At 40.1% G+C, this 22,148-nt stretch overlaps 1 protein-coding gene across 4 annotated transcripts in view; it reads right to left on the bottom strand.

Moving 5' to 3' along the window:
- rnf126 (ring finger protein 126) overlaps positions 1-22,148 on the bottom strand; it is a 69,481-nt gene that overhangs the window by 23,438 nt on the left and 23,895 nt on the right. For all 4 annotated transcript variants that reach the window (XM_078555953.1, XM_078555954.1, XM_078555951.1 and 1 more), the window contains 2 exons: positions 18,748-18,809; positions 14,962-15,025 (listed from right to left, as the gene is read on the bottom strand). In XM_078555953.1, coding sequence (XP_078412079.1) covers positions 14,962-15,025; positions 18,748-18,809 — 126 coding nt within the window. The remainder of the gene's footprint in view (positions 1-14,961; positions 15,026-18,747; positions 18,810-22,148) is intronic.

The raw sequence follows: 22,148 nt of genomic DNA, 5'->3' as shown, positions 1-22,148 counted from the left end.
GCTCTGACCACACCTGGGGATAAACAGCATTGCAACTTGGAGGTAAATTTTCAACTGCATCCTAGAGGTGTACAATGCAAATAAAACAGAAAGAGAAGTGCTGGAAAAACTCACCTTCCGATTAGGGACTTTACAGCCTTCTAGATTCAACATTAAAATCAACCACTTCAGACCATGAACCGTGATTCCATTTTTTAAACTTTCTTTCCCCTCACCCCCAGTGCCAATCTATATCGTATTCTCATGTTTTTGCTTTCAGGCAGTGCTACCTTTATTCTGGCATACTATCATTGCCACTTCCTTTGCCTTGCGTTGTGACATCTTTGTCATTTAATCTCCCCTATCCTTTAACCCATCCCTGACCTTCTCTTTTGCTCCACCTTCCCTTCCCCCCTTTTTCAACAGTATAAAACCCAAATTACTACCTCTCTTCAGTTCCAAAGAAGAATTAATCTGACTTGAAACATTAACTTTGTTTCCCTCTCCACAGATGCTGCCAGACATGCTGAGTTTTTCTAGCACTCTTGTTTTTATTTCAGATCTCCAGCATCTACAGTATTTTGCTTCCATTTTAGTGTACAATACAAAATTCCTCTTCTTTGCAAATCATTAGGAGAGTTAAAGATGCTACCTCTGTGCTTGGCCCCTTTTTCTATCTCACGCAAATCTTAATGAGTGTCAGCAAGCTATTCAACAGGAAGAGTCTTCATCAGTGAATTGCTGTCCTTACCAGATGGTTGCGCAGGTGTACTTTGAGCAGAGATCACTATAGAGCAATCAAGAACAGACAACCGGAGACTGAGTCAAGTACTCTTACCACAACCTTGATTCAAATTAACTTACTCAAAACAGATCAGGTATCAAACTTAGAACATTCTCGGTTTTGATGCACCATACATTTACCACAATATAGTGACATTCGAATTTTGAAAAGAAATATTCAAATATATTCAGCTTGATTCATGTATTCAAGATCAATAGCAATGAAATGGCATCCCACCTTGGGCTGGTTCTATTCTGTCCTGATTAGATGGATACTGACAAAATAACTGACTGAATCCACCACCTCCATTTATCACATCCTATACAGTATTGTATGTCACAGATGCCCTAGTGTGTGCAGTTCCCTCCACTGACAGTCTATCTACAGCAGTTCCATTAGTATAGCATGAAGATTAGCTTGGATAACCAATGGGACAAGAATAATAAGCTCTCGTGTTGTATGTTATTGGAAAGATAAAACGAGGAAGGAAGTAAACGCATGTAAATACTTTGCTAATTTCTATAACACGGAACCAAATCACCACAGCTGTAGATCTAATGGATTTTAAAAGCCTCCTTAACTTTTTAAATGGATAGGAGCACAAATAACTTTTCTCAGGGTTAACTTTATAAGCTAAATATGAATACTATTTGCATTGTTTTGGACTAAACAGATGCTGTTTACAAGGTTGAAATGATTTTAAGGACTCGCTTGTCTATCTTTAATTTGACAGCACCCTAACTACAACAATATGATATTGCTGTAAAAAGAGACATGTCGAAGCTTTTTGTCTTGCACTCTTCAGGACACTTCACAAGAATAAGGGGAAGATGACAATTTATGCTGTATGAGAAGAGAGTGCTGCTTGGTTGGCACGTGGACTCTGATTGGCAGTGGCGTTGCCATGGAAAATGCACCAGTGGTGGTGACTGACAGTTAATTGCCAAGCATGGTTTGAAATTTAAACCAGGCAGCTCGACTCTGATTGGTCAAGGCATTGCCCTGAGGAATGAGTCAGCGAATGGCTGTCACTTATTGTTTAGGTGAAACAGGTGCAATGTGTGTACATGCTCTGCCTGTCTTCAAAGAACAGGGCCCTGTGTATTAACGTATGTAGCTTCCAGTACACGCAAATGCGCCACATTGCGAGCCCGACTGACAATCTTAAATTGGTTGTCAGCGTAATCCTTAGCACAGTGAGGATTATTTAGCAAATGTTGTCCAATCGCAGAATCACATCTAATGTTGGACACTGTTTTGAGTTTTGCAATCACAAACTGGTTGGGTACAGTCTGTAGCTTGCCCATTGTGAACATTGGCTAGGACATGCTGTTTGACATGCTGCCAGTCTTTGGGACATACAGCCTACATACCTAGCATCACACTTGGCACTGAAAGTCATATACCACATTGCTCATTTGTGAGGTAGGCAGAACATCTTTTTGGCTTGACGGCAGCATGCTGTTAGTGACGAATACCACTCGTGTTGCTACTGCATAGCAGCAGCGTGAAACAATTAAGTTTCACTTGTTGCTTAAATCTTTGATACACCTTGCCCTTCTGGGGCAATCAGAGGTAGATTGGGCACTTTTCAGGGCCGAAAGTGACTGCCTTAGGCCTGTTCATGAGTTTGTATGAAATACAGTGGGAAATTATCTGATCAAGGTAGCCATTATCCTGTAGGATGCCTTCGATGCACCCTATTTCAGCATTAAGCTTGCATGGTGACCAAATGGTTCGGGCCCTATTTACAAGATTACCAAGAAGACCAATCTTATAGCATGTGGGACTGTAAGAATTCCAACGCATATATTGATCAGTGAAGGTAGGCTTGCAATAGAGAACCGCCTGGCAGATTTCTCAACTATTACGTCAAGGCAGGAGGGTTCATTTGACTGCTCCATTTCAAAGGTGAATTTGAGCTTAAGATGGAGCCCATTAAAACATGTAAGGAAATTACTACATGCAGCTGCGGATTTAAATATAGCAAACGCATCATCCATATATTGGAAATATGTGGGGAGTAGGTGGTTAGGTGTCAATCCATCGAAGATATGTTTCTCATGGAATCCAATAAAGATGTTTACAAGAGCTGGGCAAAGAGAGGGTCCCATGGCAACACGATTTATTAGGGCATACATGGTGTCAACTTAACTGTGCGAGTTGCCAGGTTCATAAGTTCAATGAATGCTGATTTATGCAAACGGTGGCAAGTCTAGATCACCATGATATAGTGCTGCATCGCAAATATCTAAGGTTTCTTTAAGTGGAACATTGGTGAATAGGCTAGCAATGTCAAATTACCACATGGACTCAGCATTGCTATCAATATGCAAGTCCTGTACGGCCTTTGAAAATGTGAAGGAGTCCTTCACAGTGTATGTGGAAAACTTGGTCAAAACTGGTCATAACAATTCACCCAACCATTTGGTTCATTCATGCTGTGTAGAATGAGTCATGGATAAGATAGGACATAAAAGGACATCACTTTTGTGTGTCTTGGGCAGTCCATACATATGCGGGCATAGTGAACTGAGAGGATGAACCCTGCTATGATATATCACGTGGTAGCTCATCACACTTACACATCTCCAGCAACTGTTTTTTTTAAGCCTACTTTTGAGCAAGGCTGTCCAGTCATGTTGAGTGGCAGGTCCAATGGATACGAATTTGGACCCATCATTAAGAATTGCGTGCATTTTGTTAGTATAGTCACGCTTGTTAAGGATGACTATTCCCGCCCCTTTATCAGATTTACTGATGTATGTCCGGGTTGGTTTTAAAGCCTCGCAAGGCTGTAAGACATACTGGAAGCTACATATATTAATACACAGGGCCCTGTTCTTAGCAATCAGAAAGAACATGTACACACATTGCACCTGTTTCAGTTAAACAAAATAAATGAGCCATTTGCTGACTGATTCCTCAGGGCAATGCCTTGGCCAATCAGGGTCAAGAAGCCTGGTTTAAATTTCAAACAATGCTTGGCAGTTAACTGCCAGTCACCATCACTGGTGCATTCTCCATGGTAACACCTTTACCAATCGGAGTCCACTTGCCAACCAATAAGTACTGTCTTCACAAACAGTATAAATTGTAGACATTGCCATAGATTCATCATTACCTTTGCACCAAAGAGCCTGATGTACTGGTTCCTTCTGCCTTTTTTAAAATCACCACTTCTTTCTCACCCCCCCACCTAGTGTTATGATCGCCATAGAGACCAATAACTTTTAAAAATAAATTAGAACTTCCAGTTAACAGCCGGAAGAATGACACAACAAGATTTCACATTTTAAGATGTTTACTGTAACATAAGTCTAAAAGCTCTATTGACTAAACACCATCTTTGCAGGCAATGTATACTTTAAATTGCAGAACAGAATTCCTCCCTTTAATTTTTAGCATAACCAAAAAAAAAACTTCACAGGTATTTGTTACACTGTCTTCTTAAGTAGACATTCAATTCTCCTGAAATCAGTTTGAAGTAATTTTTAGCTCCCAAGGGTTTATTTCTGTTCTTTTCCTTTATTACCCTGTTAACTTCTAATCCAAGAACTGTCCTTCACAGTCAAGTGTATTACTGGAGATATTCCCTCTATCACAAGCTAGGTGAATCTTCCAGCCTCATTTTAACTCCTTACAGTTTTGATCCTTTCAATTGGAGCACAAGCTTCTACGCATATTGGTGCGGTGAACCACAAAGACCTTCAGCCTCTGGCTGCGCCCTCTCTTGGACACTGGGAGACTAACCTGTCTGATATTCAGTGATATTTTTGGAAAGCTCACAACCTGATCTTTACAATGGTTTCCTTTGCACCATTCCATATGTCAAGGTGAATCACATGGGCCTTGTATTCAGGTAGGAATGTCGATTAGCTATTCTTTAGATCCCCAATTCTATCCTACCCTTGAATAAAATGGAACGCTCAAAATATACCATTCACATGGCTCTCTATTTTAGCCTAAATTTAAAGACAGTTCCAAAACTATCTTATAAACTTCACAATTGTAACAAAGGCCATCAAGGGCTTGGAATTTTTATGAAATACAATACTGTAGGCATGGGCAAGACAGTATCCACAGTAACCAATTTAAGAAACTTTAATCCAAATGGATTATTTGAAAAAAACACATGCTGGTGATAATAAGAGGAAACATTACACTTACTTATCACCATGTGCAGATTTCTTCAGTTCCGTATTAGTAATGAAATTCTAATTGCTTGTAAAGTGAATAAGTATCCAGTTTTTAAGAGGCAAAATTGAGCTCTGTAGTGCCCATTGTTTGTGTTCCATGGGTGTCCAAAATGGTTTCCACAGCACATGTACACTTCTGACATGAATCATTCTAGACATCATATTAGTGAAGGCATTAATGTGCACAGCTAATGTCAACTAAAGTATACAGAGGAGGCAGATTGTGACATCAATCAGTATGGATTGTTGATTTGAAATTTGAAACAGCTATAGGAAGCATTAAATTTCTGTCGATCTCAGCAGCAGCCAGAAGAAATTAACCAGCTACTCGACGATAAGTTGTTGATTATTCTTTTAAATAGTGGAGTGGGGCAACGGGGTGTCCTTCATACTTGTTAATGCATGTCCAGCTGCGTGAGTTTTAGAGAGAGCATTACTGGAATGTGGGGTTCCCTCTCTTAACCTCACGCAACTGAACATGCGTTAACAAGTAAGAAGGACATCCCATTGCCCCACTCCACTATTTAAAAGAATAATCAACAACTTATCGTTGAGTAGCTGGTTAATTTCTTCTGGCTGCTGCTGAGATCGACAGAAGTTTAATGCTTCCTATAGCTGTTTCAAATTTTGGAAGTCTACAGGATTGATGTGGCAGGTACTCGAGGACCTTTTGCTGACTTGAAGGCTTCTGCGCAAACCAGTTGCTCCCTGATGTGCTTGCATTAACTGGGCTTCCCCTTGGAACAGAGCATGACTGGGAGAATGACCAGAGAATAACTGGTTACTAGAAGATGGAAGAGAGGAGGAGGATAATAATAATAATAATAATAATAATATGATTGAATTTTACATTCAGTTTGAGGGAGAGAGGAGGGGGGTCTAAGATTAGTATTTTAAATTTAAATAAGGGCAATGATGAGAGCATGAAAGCAGAGCTAACTAATGTAAACTAGCAAATTAGGTTAAGGGATAGTCAATAGAGATGCAGTGTCAGACATTTAAGGGGATATTTCAGAATACACAGAATAGATACATTCCAAAGTAAAAGAAAAATTCCAAGGGGAGGACCCACCATCCGTAGTTAACTAAAATAGTTAGATAGTATCAAGCTTAAAGAAAAAGCATATAATTGCACAAAGATGGGTGGCAGGTCAGAAGATTGGACAGAATATAAAAACAGCCAAGAATGACAAAGATTAATAAGGAGGGAAAAATTAGAGTATGAGAGAAAGCTAGTTAGATATATAAAAACTGATAGTAAGAGTTTCTATGGGTATTTAAAAAAGAAAAGTTAACAAAGTTAGCATTGGTCCTTTATTAATTCCCCAGACTCATTTTCTAATGGAAAATAATAGTTGGCAAATGAATTGAACAGATATTTTACATCAGTCTTCACTATAGAGGGTACATGTAAAATCCCAGAAATAGCTATAAATCAGGAAATGGGAGGGAGGAACTCAGGAAAATTACAATCACCAGGGAAGTGGTACTGAGCAAATTGTTGGAGGCGCGGGCTGACAAGTCCTCAGGTCCTGATGGACTTTATCCTAGGATCTTAAAAGGTACTAGCGAGATAGGTGATGTGTTGGTTTTAATTTTCCAAAATTCCCTAGATTTGGGGAACATTCCATTAGGTAGCAAATGTAACTCCTTTATTCAAAAAAGGAGTGAGACAGAAAGCAGGAAACTACAGGCCAGTTAGCTTAACATCTGTCATTGGGAAAATGTTAGAAGTTATTATTAAAGATGTCATAGGAGGGGAATTTAGATAAATTCAAGGTAATCAGGCAGTAGAGTCAAAATAGTTTTGTGAGAGGGAAACCATGTTTAACCAATTTATTGGAGTTCTCTGAAGTAGTAACATGTGCTGTGGATAAAGGGGAACCGGTGGATATACTAAGCACTCTACTTAGATTTCCAGAAGACATTTGATAAGGTGCCACATCAAAGGTTATTGTGAAAAATAAAAGCTCATGGTATAGGGGCTAACATATTGGCATGGGCAGAAGATTAGCTAGTGAACAGGAGACAGTAGGCATAAATGGGTCATTTTCTGGTTGGCAAAATGTAACAAGTGGTGTGCCACAGAGATCAGTGCTGGGGCCTCAATTTTTTTTACAATTTATATAAATGACTTGGATGAAGGGACCCAAAGTATGGTTGCTAAATTTGCTGATGACACAAAAGCAGGTAGGAAAGTAAGTTATGAAGAGGACATAAGGGGGCTATAAAGGGATATAGACAGGTTAAGTGAGTCGTCAAAGGTCTGGCAAATGGATTATAATGTGGGAAAATGTGAAATTGTCCATTTTGGCAAGAAGAATAAAAAAGCATTATCATCTTAATGGTGAGAAATCGCAGAGCTCTGAGATGCAGAGGGGTCTGGGTGTCCCAGTGCATGAATCGCAAAAGGTTAGTATGCAGGTACAGTAAGTAATTAGGAAGGCGAATAGAATGTTAACATTTATTGTGAGGGGAATTGAATACAAAGCTTCAGTTATTCGGGGCATTGGTGAGGCCACATCTGGAGTACTGTGTAAAGTATTGGTCTCCTTATTTAAGGAAGGGATGTAAATGCGTTGGAAGCAGTTCAGAGAAGGTTTACTAGACTAATACTTGGAATGGGTTATGAAGAAAGGTTGGACAGGCTATGCGTGTATGTGCTAGAATTTAGAAGAGTAAAAGGCGACTTGATCAAAACTTTTAAAGGTCCTGAGGGGTATTGACAAGGTGGATGCGGAAATGATGTTTCCTCTTGTGGGAGAATCCAGAACTAGTGGGGTCACTGTTTAAAATAATGGATCGCCCATTTGAGATAGAGATGAGGAGACTTTTTTTTCTCTGAGGGTCGTGAGTCTTTGGAACTCCCTTCCTGATAAAGGTGGTGGAAGCAGAATATTTTTAAGGCAGAGGTAGATAGATTCTTGATAAGCAAGGGGGTGAAAGGTTTTCAGGGGTATTATGGGAATGTGGAGTTGAAGTTACAATCGGATCAGACATTATCTTATTGAATGGCGGTGCAGGCTCGAGGGGGGTGAGTGGCCTACTCCTACTCCTCCTAATTCGTACATTTGTAAGAAAAGACGGTTTTCAGCTGAACCCAAGTGTGGAACAATGCAACATCAAAGCAAAACAAAGATTGTACTGCCAATGACTGTGAAGGTGACCATAGCTATAAACTTTTATCCTTCCAAGCTGGTTCTGGCATTGTCTACAACTTCTCGCAGTTTGCGATCTAATATTATGTAAGGGGATACAGAACTTCAATGAACTCCAAGAGAGCCAAGAACATTTCATTCTCTCTTGCCAAAGATAAGCAGGCAAGAGTTTCCATAAGGACTTGCCAGGGCTGCAGGCTACGTCATGATGCAGGATGTCATTGACTCCACATTCCCATAATACCCCCGATAACCTTTCGCCCCCTTGCTTATCAAGAATCTATCTACCTCTGCCTTAAAAGTATTCTGCTTCCAGCACCTTTTTCAGGAAGAGAGTTCCAAAGACCCACGACCCTCCAAGATGTCACTGACTATATAAATATCGCATATCAACTCTGCCATGTACTAGAACCAAAATAGATTTCATTCCCTCAACATCCATTTGAGAGGCCATACAACGCCCAGCATCTTGGTAGTAGTGACGATACCTTAATTCTGCAGTAAATTACTGTTCCAGCTGCATTTTCAACCACCATGGCAAACCAAAGGATGGGTACTCTGCGAAAAGGGCTATCCATTGAAGACACTGCAACCCACACACAAGTATGCAGCATTTTACAATAAGAGCCACGCTATTAGGAGAAATTTGATACAGCAGGCCACTGTCATGCTGAAACAACAACGCCTAGGCTGTATTGGAGTACTCAACTGAGCAGGTCTCATGATTTGTTGTAATCTGTTGCATCCTCACCATCATAAGGGGTCAATCCTTGTCATCAGCTATCGAGCAAGTAGCTGAGGAGAAGGAAGATGAACAGTAGGAAGAGAAAGAGAGGCACCAAGCTAGACAGCTCCTTTCTGCGCAGGCTGTGAAGAATTAATTTGAGTGCAACACCAGTAACAGCAGCCCCAATTCCCCATTCATCAACAATTCCAACACTACTTCCCATCTCTATAACTGATCATCACACCATTCTCTTGAACACAGCACAAAGGTAGAAGCCACACAAAATAAACAATGCACACAAAAATTATCAAATCAAATCATGCCATATTCCAGATGCAATTAAACTAATCACCTTTGTGTTGTCCCTTAGCTCCCATCTTCTATGTGCTTTTACCTGTCCTATAGCTCCTATGATGTGCCATCCCCAGTGATGCAATGTAACTGATGAAAAGCTGCTGGTTTTCAGTTGCAGATGATCTTGCAGGAGCTATGGGCCTGACTTCAGACTGCATTTCAGTATGTGTGGCAGCAGTTTGGGCTGATTGGCTGACAGGCAACTGCAAGGACATTTGCAGAGCAGTGATGGGAGCATGAATGCGGTCATCCTTAGACATTGCCATTCTCCTGGGGCAATCCTGGATTGCTCCAACATGCTGCAAGCTCCTTTGCACAATGGTACTCTCAGTCTTGTTCGCAGTAGTCTAAGCTTGCATAAGAACAGTCTGAGCTTTCACTACAGCATTCAGACTTTTGGTGCAAGCTGCTAATCCTGCAATAGAAGCTGAAACATCGACCATTGGATGGTGCATCACAGCTGGGCCCCACAGCGTGCTCATGGATTGGCCACCACTTCTTTGCTGGGAAAGATGTGCTCCAAGCTATGTGCCGAGTTGGATCTGGATACTTCCATGCTCCTGGAAATTGAGCGCAGGCTCCAAGAGGCTTCCAAACACAAGCATTTGATGTATTGCCCATCAGTCTTCTTCTGTAGGTTTTCACATCGAAGTCTTCATCCGAGACCTGTGCAGAACTCACGTTCTGGAAAACTGGTACCTGCACTATCCTTGCCCTGGGGTCAGCAGCCCTGTCTCACAGCAGGTGATCTTGCCTCTAATCTTTTCTTTAAGATAGGTGCAATGTCAACATTTGAGCTGCTGGCCAAGAGTGTGAAATCAAGTAATGGTGTTGTACCTTCCTCACTTTCTTCTTTGATATTCCTCCACTACCTGACCAGTTTGGACCTCTTGGATGTCTGAAAGGTAAAAGGCACGAGGGTTAAATTGTGGGGATGGGAGGAAGAAAGTGGAGCATGCTACAGCACCTGCAGCTTTTAATTCAGGAGATGGTGGAATATGGAGCAAGTGGGACATGAGAAGGAGGATTAGGCACAAAGGTTCATCTTCAGTTGTTTTAGCATGTTACTGGCCATGGTCTTAGCAACGGTTGCTCCAATACTGGCCAGCAGAGTCTCCTCCACATGGGCTAGAACACAAAGGTGTGCTTATCCCCTCTGGTTAACTCCTGCTGCTTCCAGTTGTGCCCCACCTTGTCCTACAAGAAAGGAAGGAAGGATGTCAGTGAATGTCATGAAATCTGTACAGATGATATGGCTGCCATGATTGAATAGTTGGCAGTTTGTGCAAGATTTGAGAAGTGGGTGTACCTGCAGCAGTGCCAAGGTATGAGCATGCAGTGAAGCATATGAATGTTAGGAGTGAGACTTGATCAAAAGAGGTTGTTGGTAGATGGTGAGGGGCATGTTATGAATTGAGTGGCAGCTGAGGGTACTGCTACAGATGGCATGATGTGGCATTTGAAGATGCATGCACTGACCTTGCCACTTCGGAGAGACCACTGAATTTCTTGCAGCACTGCATCCAGGTCTTGGGGGCTGGATTCCAGGAATTGGTCTCTAAGGCTATCTACTCTCAAAGCCTTTTGATGATGAGGCGTGGATTCAGGAGAGATTTCTTGCTTTTCATCTTCTGCCCCCAGATCTCAAGTGCAACAATAGAAAATCTTGGAGCCTGGTCCCTCCCACGTAGTGCTACTCTTCACTGTTTGAGGTCAGGTTCACTTCTTGCACGGCTGTCAGCACCTGTTCCAGCCACAATGCACTTCTCCCTTAAGAGCGCAGGCTAGCAAGCTACAATTCTGGGCCACTGTGCTGATGTATGCACCCAATGAAGATCATGAGTTGTGCAGAAGTCTTGGATTGCTTCCAAGATTGTGAACATGTCCAAATGCAGCAAGACCTGTAAAATAGCCACACAGGTACCAGGCAATGACTATCTCAAACAAGAGAGAATGTAACCATCGCCCCTTGACATTGCCATAGCTGAATTCCCCACTAACAACATGCTGGGGCTACCACTGACCAGAAACTGAAGTGGACTAGCCATATAAATACTGTGGCTACAAGAGCAGGTCAGAGGCTAGGAATCCTACAGCAGAACTCACCTCCTGTCTCCCCAAAGCCTGTCCACCATCTACAAGGCACAAGTCATGAGTGTGGTGGAATACTCTCCACTTGCCTGGATGAGTTCAGCTCCAATAACATTCAAGAAGCTTGACACCATCCAGGACAAAGCAGCCTGCTTGATTGGCACCCTTTCCTCCACCACCAACTAACAGTGGCAGCAGTGTGTGCCATCTACAAGATGCACTGCAGAAACTCACAAAGGCTCCTTAGGCAGCACCTTCCAAACCCAAGACCACTACCATCTAGAAGGACAAGGGCAGCAAATACATGGGAGCACCACCACCTAGAAGTTCCCCTCCAAGTCACTCACCATCCTGACTTGGGAATATATTGTCGTTCCTTCATTGTTGTTGGATCAAAATCCTGGAACTCCCTCCCTAACAGCACTGTGGGTGTACCTACACCACAGGGACTGCAGCGGTTCAAGGCGGCAGCTCACCACCACCTTCTCATGGGCATGGCCCACCTTCTCTGGGATAGGCAATAAATGCTGGCCCAGCCAGCGGTGCCCAAATCCTGTAAATGAATAAAAAAAGAAGCACAAAGGATGCACGCTGCTTGTATTTCACACTATGTGCTTCATGATCTCTGCACCCATTTTTGAAGGCTACCTAACTTCATCCTCATTGTCACTTTCAAGTGCAGAAAGGCAGTTTGTTGTGTTGAGCTCTGTTCAATATCAGGGAGGACAAATCTTTTACACTGAAGGAACATACACAATGAATAGTTGCACTGCAAACCATCAAAATAAGGTCTGGCTTTTTCTCCTGCAGTCGTTAATTATAACTAGGTCTTAATTGGGAGACTAACGAAAGCACAATGAAAGTCTTTTTTAAATATCTTTCCAAACGTGTCAGTTAAAATATGCATGTGTCTAATGTTGATACATTTGGAGGCAACATGCATTAACAGCATTAAATTATACAAATTACAACATGGAAAAAGGACACTCAATGCAACCAGTCCATGTTGATGCTTATCTTCCATATGAGCAGTATTCCATCCACACTGTATTGTGCATATGGGTCGTTGCATTACATTATGCTAGTATGGAACTTTGAGTGCATATTTTACAACATGGAAGAATGCAACAGCTACGTGAAGAAAATAACTGGCTCAAGTTAAGAGATCCTCTATGTGATATAAACAGAGCATTGGCCATCAGCATATCTGACTAAATTTTTCATAATCTGTTACAACAGCACCTTGGAATGTGAACAAAACACACAAAGAGCTGGAACTATCCATGAGTTAGGTGTGACTATGTAGACTGCAAGGAGAAACAAAGGATCTAAAACAATAAGTAAAAAATAGTCTTGAATAATACAGAATTACAGGTAAAATATCAACTTTCATTGTAGACAAGCGTAATCTTTCTCATTATAACCCAAGTTAAAACTATAAATGAAGATAATTCAGATAAATTGGTAGTGCATCCATCGGCATAGTTTATCTTGCCACATATGATTTCAAGTGATAAAGAGAACCAGACTTAAAAAAAGGAAATCACTTCTGTTTCAAGAACGAATGTGGCATTTGCACAGTAAAATTATGGTTTCATTTGAAGATTTACAAAATACCAGTTGTCAAGCTTTGGGAGGGCTCAAATCGAAAACATCTTCCATTGATTTAAGATTTAGAAAATTGGATCAGAAACCAACATAAGCCATGGAACAGGATGCTATCTCAGAACTTCTGTAGAAAGGCCAGAGACATCCTGAAAATACCATTCTTGGCAAGTTGGGAGAAATTTGTTCGAGACAAGGGTGTTGAGCAGATTGGCTCTCCAGTGGACATCTGAACCTCATCGAACATATGGTCCAATTAGATTAATGTACATCCTCCTCCAGTGAGCTTGGAGGTAGTGTTGGGTTCCCCAAAAGGTCAGCATCTATCACGTGGCTTTGGCTGATCATTATAGACATTTCTGTTTTAGTTTTGCTTTAGTAACATTTCTCCTGAGCAGAAAACAAAACAACCAGTAAGCGAGGGCATTCTTACTTTCCAGAAGCGCAATCACAAAACAGCAAGAAATCAAAAGATACATTATTAAGGATAACTAAAAGCTTGGTCAAATGTGAGTCTTAAAGAGGGTCTTAAAAGGAGAAGAAAGTGGAGAGGTTTAAGAAGGTTACTTTCAACAGATTTAGGGTCTAAACAGCTGAAAACTTGCCAATGGTAAGGAAAGGCATAAGATACTACAGTTGCAGGGCAACAGAGTTCTTGGAGGTTTGTATGATTACAGGCTGTTGGAGATAATGAGGGGCAAGAATATGAAGGGATCTGGATAACAGAATGAGCATTTTAAATCTGCGATATTGAAACCTGGTGGCAATGTAATGAAATCAGTGGAGTTTGCAGCAAGGGCTGAAGGTCATGGCATTGATCTTCCTAACAAGATGGGATGTTAAAAGTTGGTAACACAGAGACAACAAGAGGTGTCAGAAAAAACGGTGGTGAGATAGAGCTGAGTGGCGTTAGTGTACATGTGGATCCCAACCCCATATCAGATGATGCCGCCAAGGATCAGCATGTAGATGAGGAAGTGGAAGGGCTAGGTCCTCACAGGACTCTGACGTAACAGTGCAAGGACAGGTCAAGAAGCTATTGTTGGAAATGATCTGGATAGACAAGAGTTGAACTGAGCAAGGGCAGTCCAATTGTACTGGACAATGGAGGAACAATTTTAGAGGTGGGTGGTGTGGTTGGCCATGTTAGAGGCTGCAGACAATTTGATGAGGACAAGGGAGAATAATGCACCATAGCTACAGTCACAAAGGCTGTCACACACAACTTTGTTTAAAGTTGTTTCAGTGTTTTGGCAGGAATGGAAACCTTTAAAGCTCTTGGGCGATTCCATATAAATAATTGCAGTATTGTTTAATAACCAGTTAAAGCTATTAACTGCATCATTTCCCCAGTGTTTCTGCAACCTTTTCCTGATGTGATCCCATTTTAATGCCTCAGACACAGAGGAGGGGAGGGGGAAGGGTTGTTGAGTGGAGGGATATTTCTAGACCAGAGAGAGGGTTTAAAACTGCTGCATTTTACAGGCCGTGGTTGTTGCAGCAAATGGGCCTCAGAGAACGGACGATAGAGCTACGCCCACCGACAGAAAAAGAATACAAATATTTAAAGGGGCCTTACAGTTGTCAAAACTAAGTCCAAGCTCCACGACTGACATTGCTGCCTCAGAGCTTGCAACCTCAAAATCTCGTCCTGTGACCCCATGGAGGGGTCATGACTCACAGTTTAGGGACCCCTGCTTTACCGGGTGGTTGGTGGTGTGCGAGTGAAGTAAAGGTCTATGTGACGGTGGCACCCTATCACATGCTTAGTTTATTAGAGAATGATGTCGCCAATCTTTTCAGGGTAAGATACTGATGATCTAAACTAATCACTAAGTAATTTTTTTAATGCATACTTTAATACTTTTGTATTGGCTAGGATTAAAACATCACTGTAAGATTTTAAGCAGAAATAAAAAGTTATAGTAGAGAGAGCAATTATTCATTGAAAATGTAGCTCTATCAAAAACCAAGTCAGGAACGGATACAACACATTCATAAGAAAATAATTACACTCTGCAGAGTAATTAAAACTTGAAACCCTGGGAAAACCATGCTACCAACCTCAAATAACTGTCGAGTCTGGTCACTCGTGGAAGCTGTTGAACTTGAGCCATTTTCAGTATTTCTACAAGAATTTCAAATATTACATAATTAAAAATGTCATAAGGTATAATTTCCATAAGAATTTGCAACTAGTTATTAAAGATTAATGCACAATAAGGCAGTCTGCTTCACCTGTACCAACTGCTGAATTAAAATCAGAGACCATATGAATGCCGAACATAACAATTTCAGTTAAGAGTTATTTTGTTCTATTTTGTTTCAAAATCCCAATAGTTCTCAAGAAGAACTGAATATATTGTGCAAAGATCACAAGATTCATGGATAACTCTAGATTCACGTTCCACACATCCTGGCAAGATTGTAGTCTGCAGCTTCCTTCATTGTGGCCAGCCATTCACGAAAAAAATTTTTATGGCTCATTTTACTTTAAATAGCAACATAATCAGCATGCTCTGTAAAATGGAACTGATTAAATGATCTAGCCTATCCTCAGTGGTACCTTAGTTGTTGTTTAAAGGAGGAGGATCTTCAATCAATGCAAAGTACTTAGAAACCTACCATTCTGAGTTCCTCATCTTATCAGGAAGCTGATCAATGGGCAACCATTATAACGCTTAAGCACCTGCACAGGAAATGCTGCAGATTAGCATCAGATCCAGTACTTGATGCTGATTTGTAGCAGTCAGAGCAGAGGAAAAAAAGTAATGTCTGAACAATCAGCAATAATATAATACTGTCAGCTTGGAAGGTGATGAAGAAAATCACTTCAAATAGTCGTTTGATAGTACAGCACTTGAATATTGCTGAAGAAAGAGACTTTTTTGTCAAAGCTTTTCGTCTTGCACTCAACATGACAATTCGCAAGAAAACGGCAATGTCAAGGGAAACAACATATTTATACTGTAAGAAAAGAGAGTGCTGATTAGCTGGCAAATGGGCTCTGATTGGTAGAGGTGTTGGCATGGAGAATACACCAGTTGATGGTGACTGACAGTTAACTTCCCAGCATTGTTTGAAATTTAAACCAGGCAGCTCGACTCTGATTGGTCAAGATATTGCCCTGGAGAATGAACCGGCAAATGGCTGTCATTTAGTTTGTTTGGTTGAAACATGCGCAATGTGTATACATGTGTGGCATTGTCAATGCATTCGCCATGGCAATGCCTCTACCAATCAGCATTCTCCTTTCATACAGTATAAATATGTTGTTTCTCCTGATATTGGTATTTTCTTGTGAAGTGTCCTGATGAGTGCAAGACGAAAAGCTTTGACAAAAAGAGTTTCTATTTTTTTAAGCAACATTCAAGAATCACTTCAGGTAATCATGCCTGCAAATCCTACTGACAACGGACACTGGGGCTGAACATTCAAAGGACAGAACGGAAAGTGCATTAATAAACACAAATGCATACAGGTTTTAGCAATGATTATTAGGCCAATTCCATGAGAAAGCAATTCTTCTTCCTTCCCCCACCCAAGAAGGTAGAAACTCATGCTTGCATTACCACAGTGTGCAGCAGCAGCTACCCAGCATCTCACCCCAAGTGGCCTTTTTTTGTTTGGCATGTGTGCTGGAAGAACTTTTGCCTTTCGAGTGTGGAAAAGGCAAGACAAGTAGAAAATCAAGTAGGACATGGACAACTCATTAAAAGCTTCTTTGTAGTTCATTCAACATGCAGACCTTTCCTGACTATGAACTTAACATTCTCGGTCAACTCTCAGCACAACACCACCTGGTCCATAAAACAATGGTACCACAAAGGTTATTAAGAGACTTTACTGCACCCCCAAAAATTACAATTTTATTAAGTATCCAGTTCAAACAGATATGATACTTTCCAAGCAGAGTTCCAACTCCATTTCCATGGTAGCAAAGTCTTTGTTTTAACAGAATGGAAATGTCTGCCACTATGAAACGTAATGACTATTGATAATGCATGATGACCAAATTACACTGCACCTTCCTGAAGAATTTTTGCAGAGTAATCCATGGAGTTCAAAAACAAGACTGAAAGCAGTAACCAACAACTACCTTAGCATGAGGATTCTGTGCAGAATACAGAAGAAAAAAAACCAGGCCATTCATTTGAAAATATTCTTTTTGTTTCACAATCTCTTAATAAATCCAGCATGACATAAATAATTCTCCTTTACATCATTTTTCAGCCTCTCTTATCAAGCATTGTTTGCAGTGGGGACATTAGATCAAGATAGTGCTGAGTTAAAATTCAGTAAAGAGACCTCAAATTGCTCCATCGGAAAATGTGTTGGACATGAAGTCCAGCCTAAAAGCGTAACAGCGTGAATCAGTATTCCATCAAGCATTTACCAAATGTATCCTACTTACAGAGACTAATACTTAGCTACCACTACCAACATTCCCTGACATTGTCTAATTTACTGTGAACAATGTGCTGTTTCCAAACAATAGAACAACAATGGTTGTGGGCTATTTGGCACAATATTAAGTTGGAACTGCATTTATCTAGCCATTCTATCCAAGACTTACCAAACTGTTTAAATAAGCACAAGCCTGAGGTCAGTTAACAGTTTAATTACTGTTGGGAGAGGGAAGTTTGTAGACAAGTGCCTTTAAATTTCCAGGTCAATCTACCCATTTCCTTCACTAACAGCAAATATGTCACAATTGAACATTGTGAAGGATTGTCATTGTATATAAACTATACTTGGACTGTATACATATTATAATCTCCCAAAATGCTTATCGGAGCATCAGAGGTTATGCTTAAGTACAGCGAGAAGTAAGTCTACTTGGAAGAACTATACCTGCAAGATCTTTCTTTATATCAACCAGTGTCCCTTGATGTTGCTCAGTGTGTCAGTTGTTTTGGCAGACAACAGGTGTTACACAAAATAGCATTAATGGAGACATAGATTTATCAGCTTTAGTGGGCTGCTATAAAGATCTGGTAGCACTCAGAAGGAGGCCTGGAGTTTGGTAGTACTACATTGAGGTTTTATGCACTTTTGACTAAAGTTTGGCGATGGGGGTGGTGTAGTTCTTGGATCTATAAACACTGTGGAGAGAGAGATAGCCAACTAATTTTTCTGAGGAAGTAACGTTGCAAGCACACTATGATAAACCCCACAAGTAGCTATGGTTCCAATGATCTTCTCAAAGCTTCACGCAAGTGTCTACTACAAAAGCTCAAAGTTGTGGGGTTTCAGAGTAAAAACTGGGAATGAATGGGAAATTGGAAGAAGGGGAGGAAATTGGAAGGGGGGGAAATTGGAAGGGGGGGAAATTGGAAGAAGGGGGGGAAATTGGAAGAAGGGGGGGAAATTGGAAGAAGGGGGGGAAAACAAAATGGTACAAGAGCCATGAGTTGCGTTCAGAAATTCTGAGCAAACTGATTGTGCCTGTAACTGCTTCACATTACTGTGCTGTGCCAAGTCAAAAGGAACTGGAAGATCCATGTATACACAGGTCTAGTTCTTAAGGTGGTACTTTCAATAAAGTTCAGTATTTATAATATTCTTCAGGATGTAATAGATAGCTTACTCTTTCTTTGGCATAAAAAAAAATCAGTCATTCACAAGTACACTCTGCCAAATTTGATTCTGATACCCATAATTGCAAATCTAAGGAAGATTACAGTTCTACTCTTGGATTATAATTTTTCAGCCAATCTATTTTTATCTCGCTGGTCCAAACTACATTACGTGGGACATTATGATGTTACAGAAATTTCTTCAAAGACTTAATTTTTAAAAAAATTAAAAATCTAGTTATGACAATACTGTACAAAGATGCTGTTTTACCTTGGTACTTGATCAAGTAATTCTTCTATAAAACCAGAGTCACATCTTGGACATGTGTATTCCTGGGGATAGAATAAAACAACATCAGAAAACAAAGACAGTAAAGTTGAACATGTGAAATTCTGTTAAAGAATCCCAAAAAGTAGTTAATTTTATTTCAAATTGTGTGCATATTAGTGCCTGGTAACATTAGGAAGTGCAACCACAGCTATAGGTAAGGGTAGAAATACACAGTAAAGTTGTATTTTTTCACCAACTGTTTGGCATTTTTATCTTTTAGGTTAACTCTTAGGCTCATCATTTCCTGTTAAACATTGGCAGACAACCCTCATCAGGTGATGCTGTATAACCAGCTGCTAGGAGGTGAATAGACTTCTGATTTTCCTCATGCTTTTCTGATGAACTACTTTGCCTTTATGTCAAGCAATTTAATCTTAATAAGTGAACCATACAAGCAAAGAAACTGCTGCTAAAGAGGGCCACACAGACAACTCAGTACATCTCAAAATTTAAGTACTCTTCTTTATTTTTTACTTTTTTAAAAAGCTCAGGAAGATGAAATAGTGCAGGCTCAACACCTCTATTCAACTGCAGTAAAAGTTCTAAGCTGTTTTTCAAGTTTTTTTTCAGTTAATTATTGGCTATTGCTTTGCTAGATTCCTAATGTTTTGCAACTAGTTGGTGTATATTTCATTAATCCGACAATGTTTCAAAGTATTCCCTTAGTCTTTTTTCAAAAACTTTATTCTCCCTGCCAGGCAGCTCTCCCTAACAAATCATGGTTAGGTCTTCTTTAGAACTTCCAGGCATTTATGATGTCTGGGAGGGAGAGTTCACAGGCTGAACAAGCTTAGTTGTTGGTATTCCATTCAGACTTTCGGATTAAAATAAAATGTATAGAGCATTACAGCTGCAGCTTGAATATTCCCAACATTAGCATGAAGTTCTGGCATAAGCCTCAGCAGCTTTTATGGCGCTGTTCCAGTCTCGAATTGGACAGTCCAGCAAGATCTCAAGTGAGGCAGCCAGTGTGCTACTACCTGCATAAAGTAATTTCAGCTTTATAGTTCTTAATGATATAGAGAGATATATATTTTCATTCATGAATTAGTTTGTTCAAAAAATTTGTTCACAATTTTAGTTATTGGTATAGTTAGTAAAAATTGATAGTGCTCAGATCATCTTCAATTAGCCCACTGACTCTATATCTTATTTGCTAATGCCCAAAAATCCAAACTCACTGCAAGCTGTTATTATTCAGTCAGCTGGTGAGCAATTTCAGCTAATTAATTTCAGCATGCATGAATTCCAGTAGCTCCACAGCTTAGTAACACAAATTACTAGATACATACCAATAATGATGGTTCTGCAGTAGGAATAACCAGCACTTATGTAAAAATCAGATGTTTCACTAGGTTAAAATTTACTTATTTGAAATGACAAAAGAAAATGGTCAGCTTTAAAACAGAGATGTGCAGAAGACAAAATTCTAAAATCATGGAATGGCCATAATTTGATTTTACTATGTTGTGACAGCCAATTACAGCAATAATTATGCCGCTGCGTTAAAGCCTAGTGAAAATGCCCACAAACCCTTTTATTAGCATCACATTCCGGGATTTAATAGCCAGCAAATCTTCAAATCACTTCTGTAATCATTCAAACTGTGCTAAATGCAATTTATATAGCACATCAGTCATGGCACAAAGTATATAATTGTGCCCAATTCCATGAAATAATCATTCCCAGTCCATAAAAAAGTAATATATATTTAGTACTATGCACAGAACAATTTTTTCCCAGTCCAAGCCATACTTCATTCTCAAGCTAACATTTCAGATGAATGTTCTTCTCCACAGAAATGGAGTAAATTGGAGAACAATTCACACTCTTACCTAACAAATGGCTGCATGCAACTGCAGCTTTTACATAGTTTTACCAGGAAGCCCTTGATCACATTCTTGTGTTCTATATTTACAGGTAGAATCAGTAAGAAATTAAATTGCAATGCTACTTTAAATGGTTAAAATATACAATTGGTTCTTAGCATTTAATCTGTATTGAAGTCTGCAATTATAATGGTACACATACCATTTTGAATTCTGGCAGCAAGAAGAAATTTCAAAATTGGCAGGCTCAAGACATAAAACATGTTTTTCCCATGTGCAATACTGTTACACTCCTCTCCTGTACATATAGCAGAAGAAAGCCACCATACTCATCAAATTTATATGCAGAATAGTCACTACACTCATTCCCAGTACATTTATTAGAACAAATAGCCACTGCACGGCTCCCCTGTAGATTCAGGGTTACAGCTAGTCAACGCACTCCTACGTCACAAAGAGTTATTTCCAACTACCTAAAGAGTGCATTAATGTACAACCAAATAATCTTTGTATTATTTTGAGACAGGCACACAATGAAATTCTATTCCTGCACTAGGTATCTGTCTAGGTTGCTGTGCAGCTTAAAGGGAACATTGGCCTGGATGGGTGCAGCTGTTACAACACTCAAGGAGGCTATCATCATCCAGGTCAAAGCAGTTCCCTTGATTGGCATCCCATCAATCAGCTTAAGCGTCTACACTCTCCACTACCGGCCAGCAGTGGCTACAATGTGAACTATCTACAGGATGCACTGCAGCAATTCACGACAGGTTTTTTTTTGACAGTACCGACCAAACCCACAATCTCTTGCATCTTGTAGAGGACAAAGGCAGCTGAGGTGTAGAACATCACCAAGTTTCATACACCTCCCCAATGAGCATATAATCACAGTTCTTTTACTGTTGTTGGGTTAAAATCTTGGCATTAGGGAGCAGCCTCACCACATGGACTGCAGCAGTTCAGTAAGATAACTCATCACCACCTCCTCAAGAGCAACTAAGGATGGCGATAATTGCCAGTCTTTCCAGCAATGTCCATATCCCATGAATTAATTGGAAAAACCATATGAAACCAACTGTTTTTCAAGGGAGGGCACATGGCATTTCTGCCTCCTCTGGTCTATGTGACTCCAGTACAAAGTACATGGTTGACTATTAATGACATTTGAAACAGGTTAACAAGTCATTACCTTCTTTGGACAATAGCAACACTAAATCCAATGAATCCGCTAATAAATTTAAAATTAAAAAACACTAACCATATTATTTGTCTGGATATATATATTGACCATTGTGAAATGTTATCACTAGGTTAATCTGTTCTACTTTTAACCTATCAAATTGCTAACATTCCAGGCACCATCAGTATTTTGTCACATTACACAGCTGAAAATACCCTCTACAAATAAGTCAAATAACACCAGACCGGTGTTTGTTTTTTTGCCTTTCCAATAAAGTGGACATGACAAAATTTTAAGAATGTCTCCGTATGCTTTCCTGAAAGCCTAATTGC

Source organism: Cetorhinus maximus, chromosome 13, assembly GCF_964194155.1.
Source record: "Cetorhinus maximus chromosome 13, sCetMax3.hap1.1, whole genome shotgun sequence".
Taxonomy (NCBI): domain Eukaryota; kingdom Metazoa; phylum Chordata; class Chondrichthyes; order Lamniformes; family Cetorhinidae; genus Cetorhinus; species Cetorhinus maximus.
This window is presented reverse-complemented; position numbering and strand designations above follow the sequence as displayed.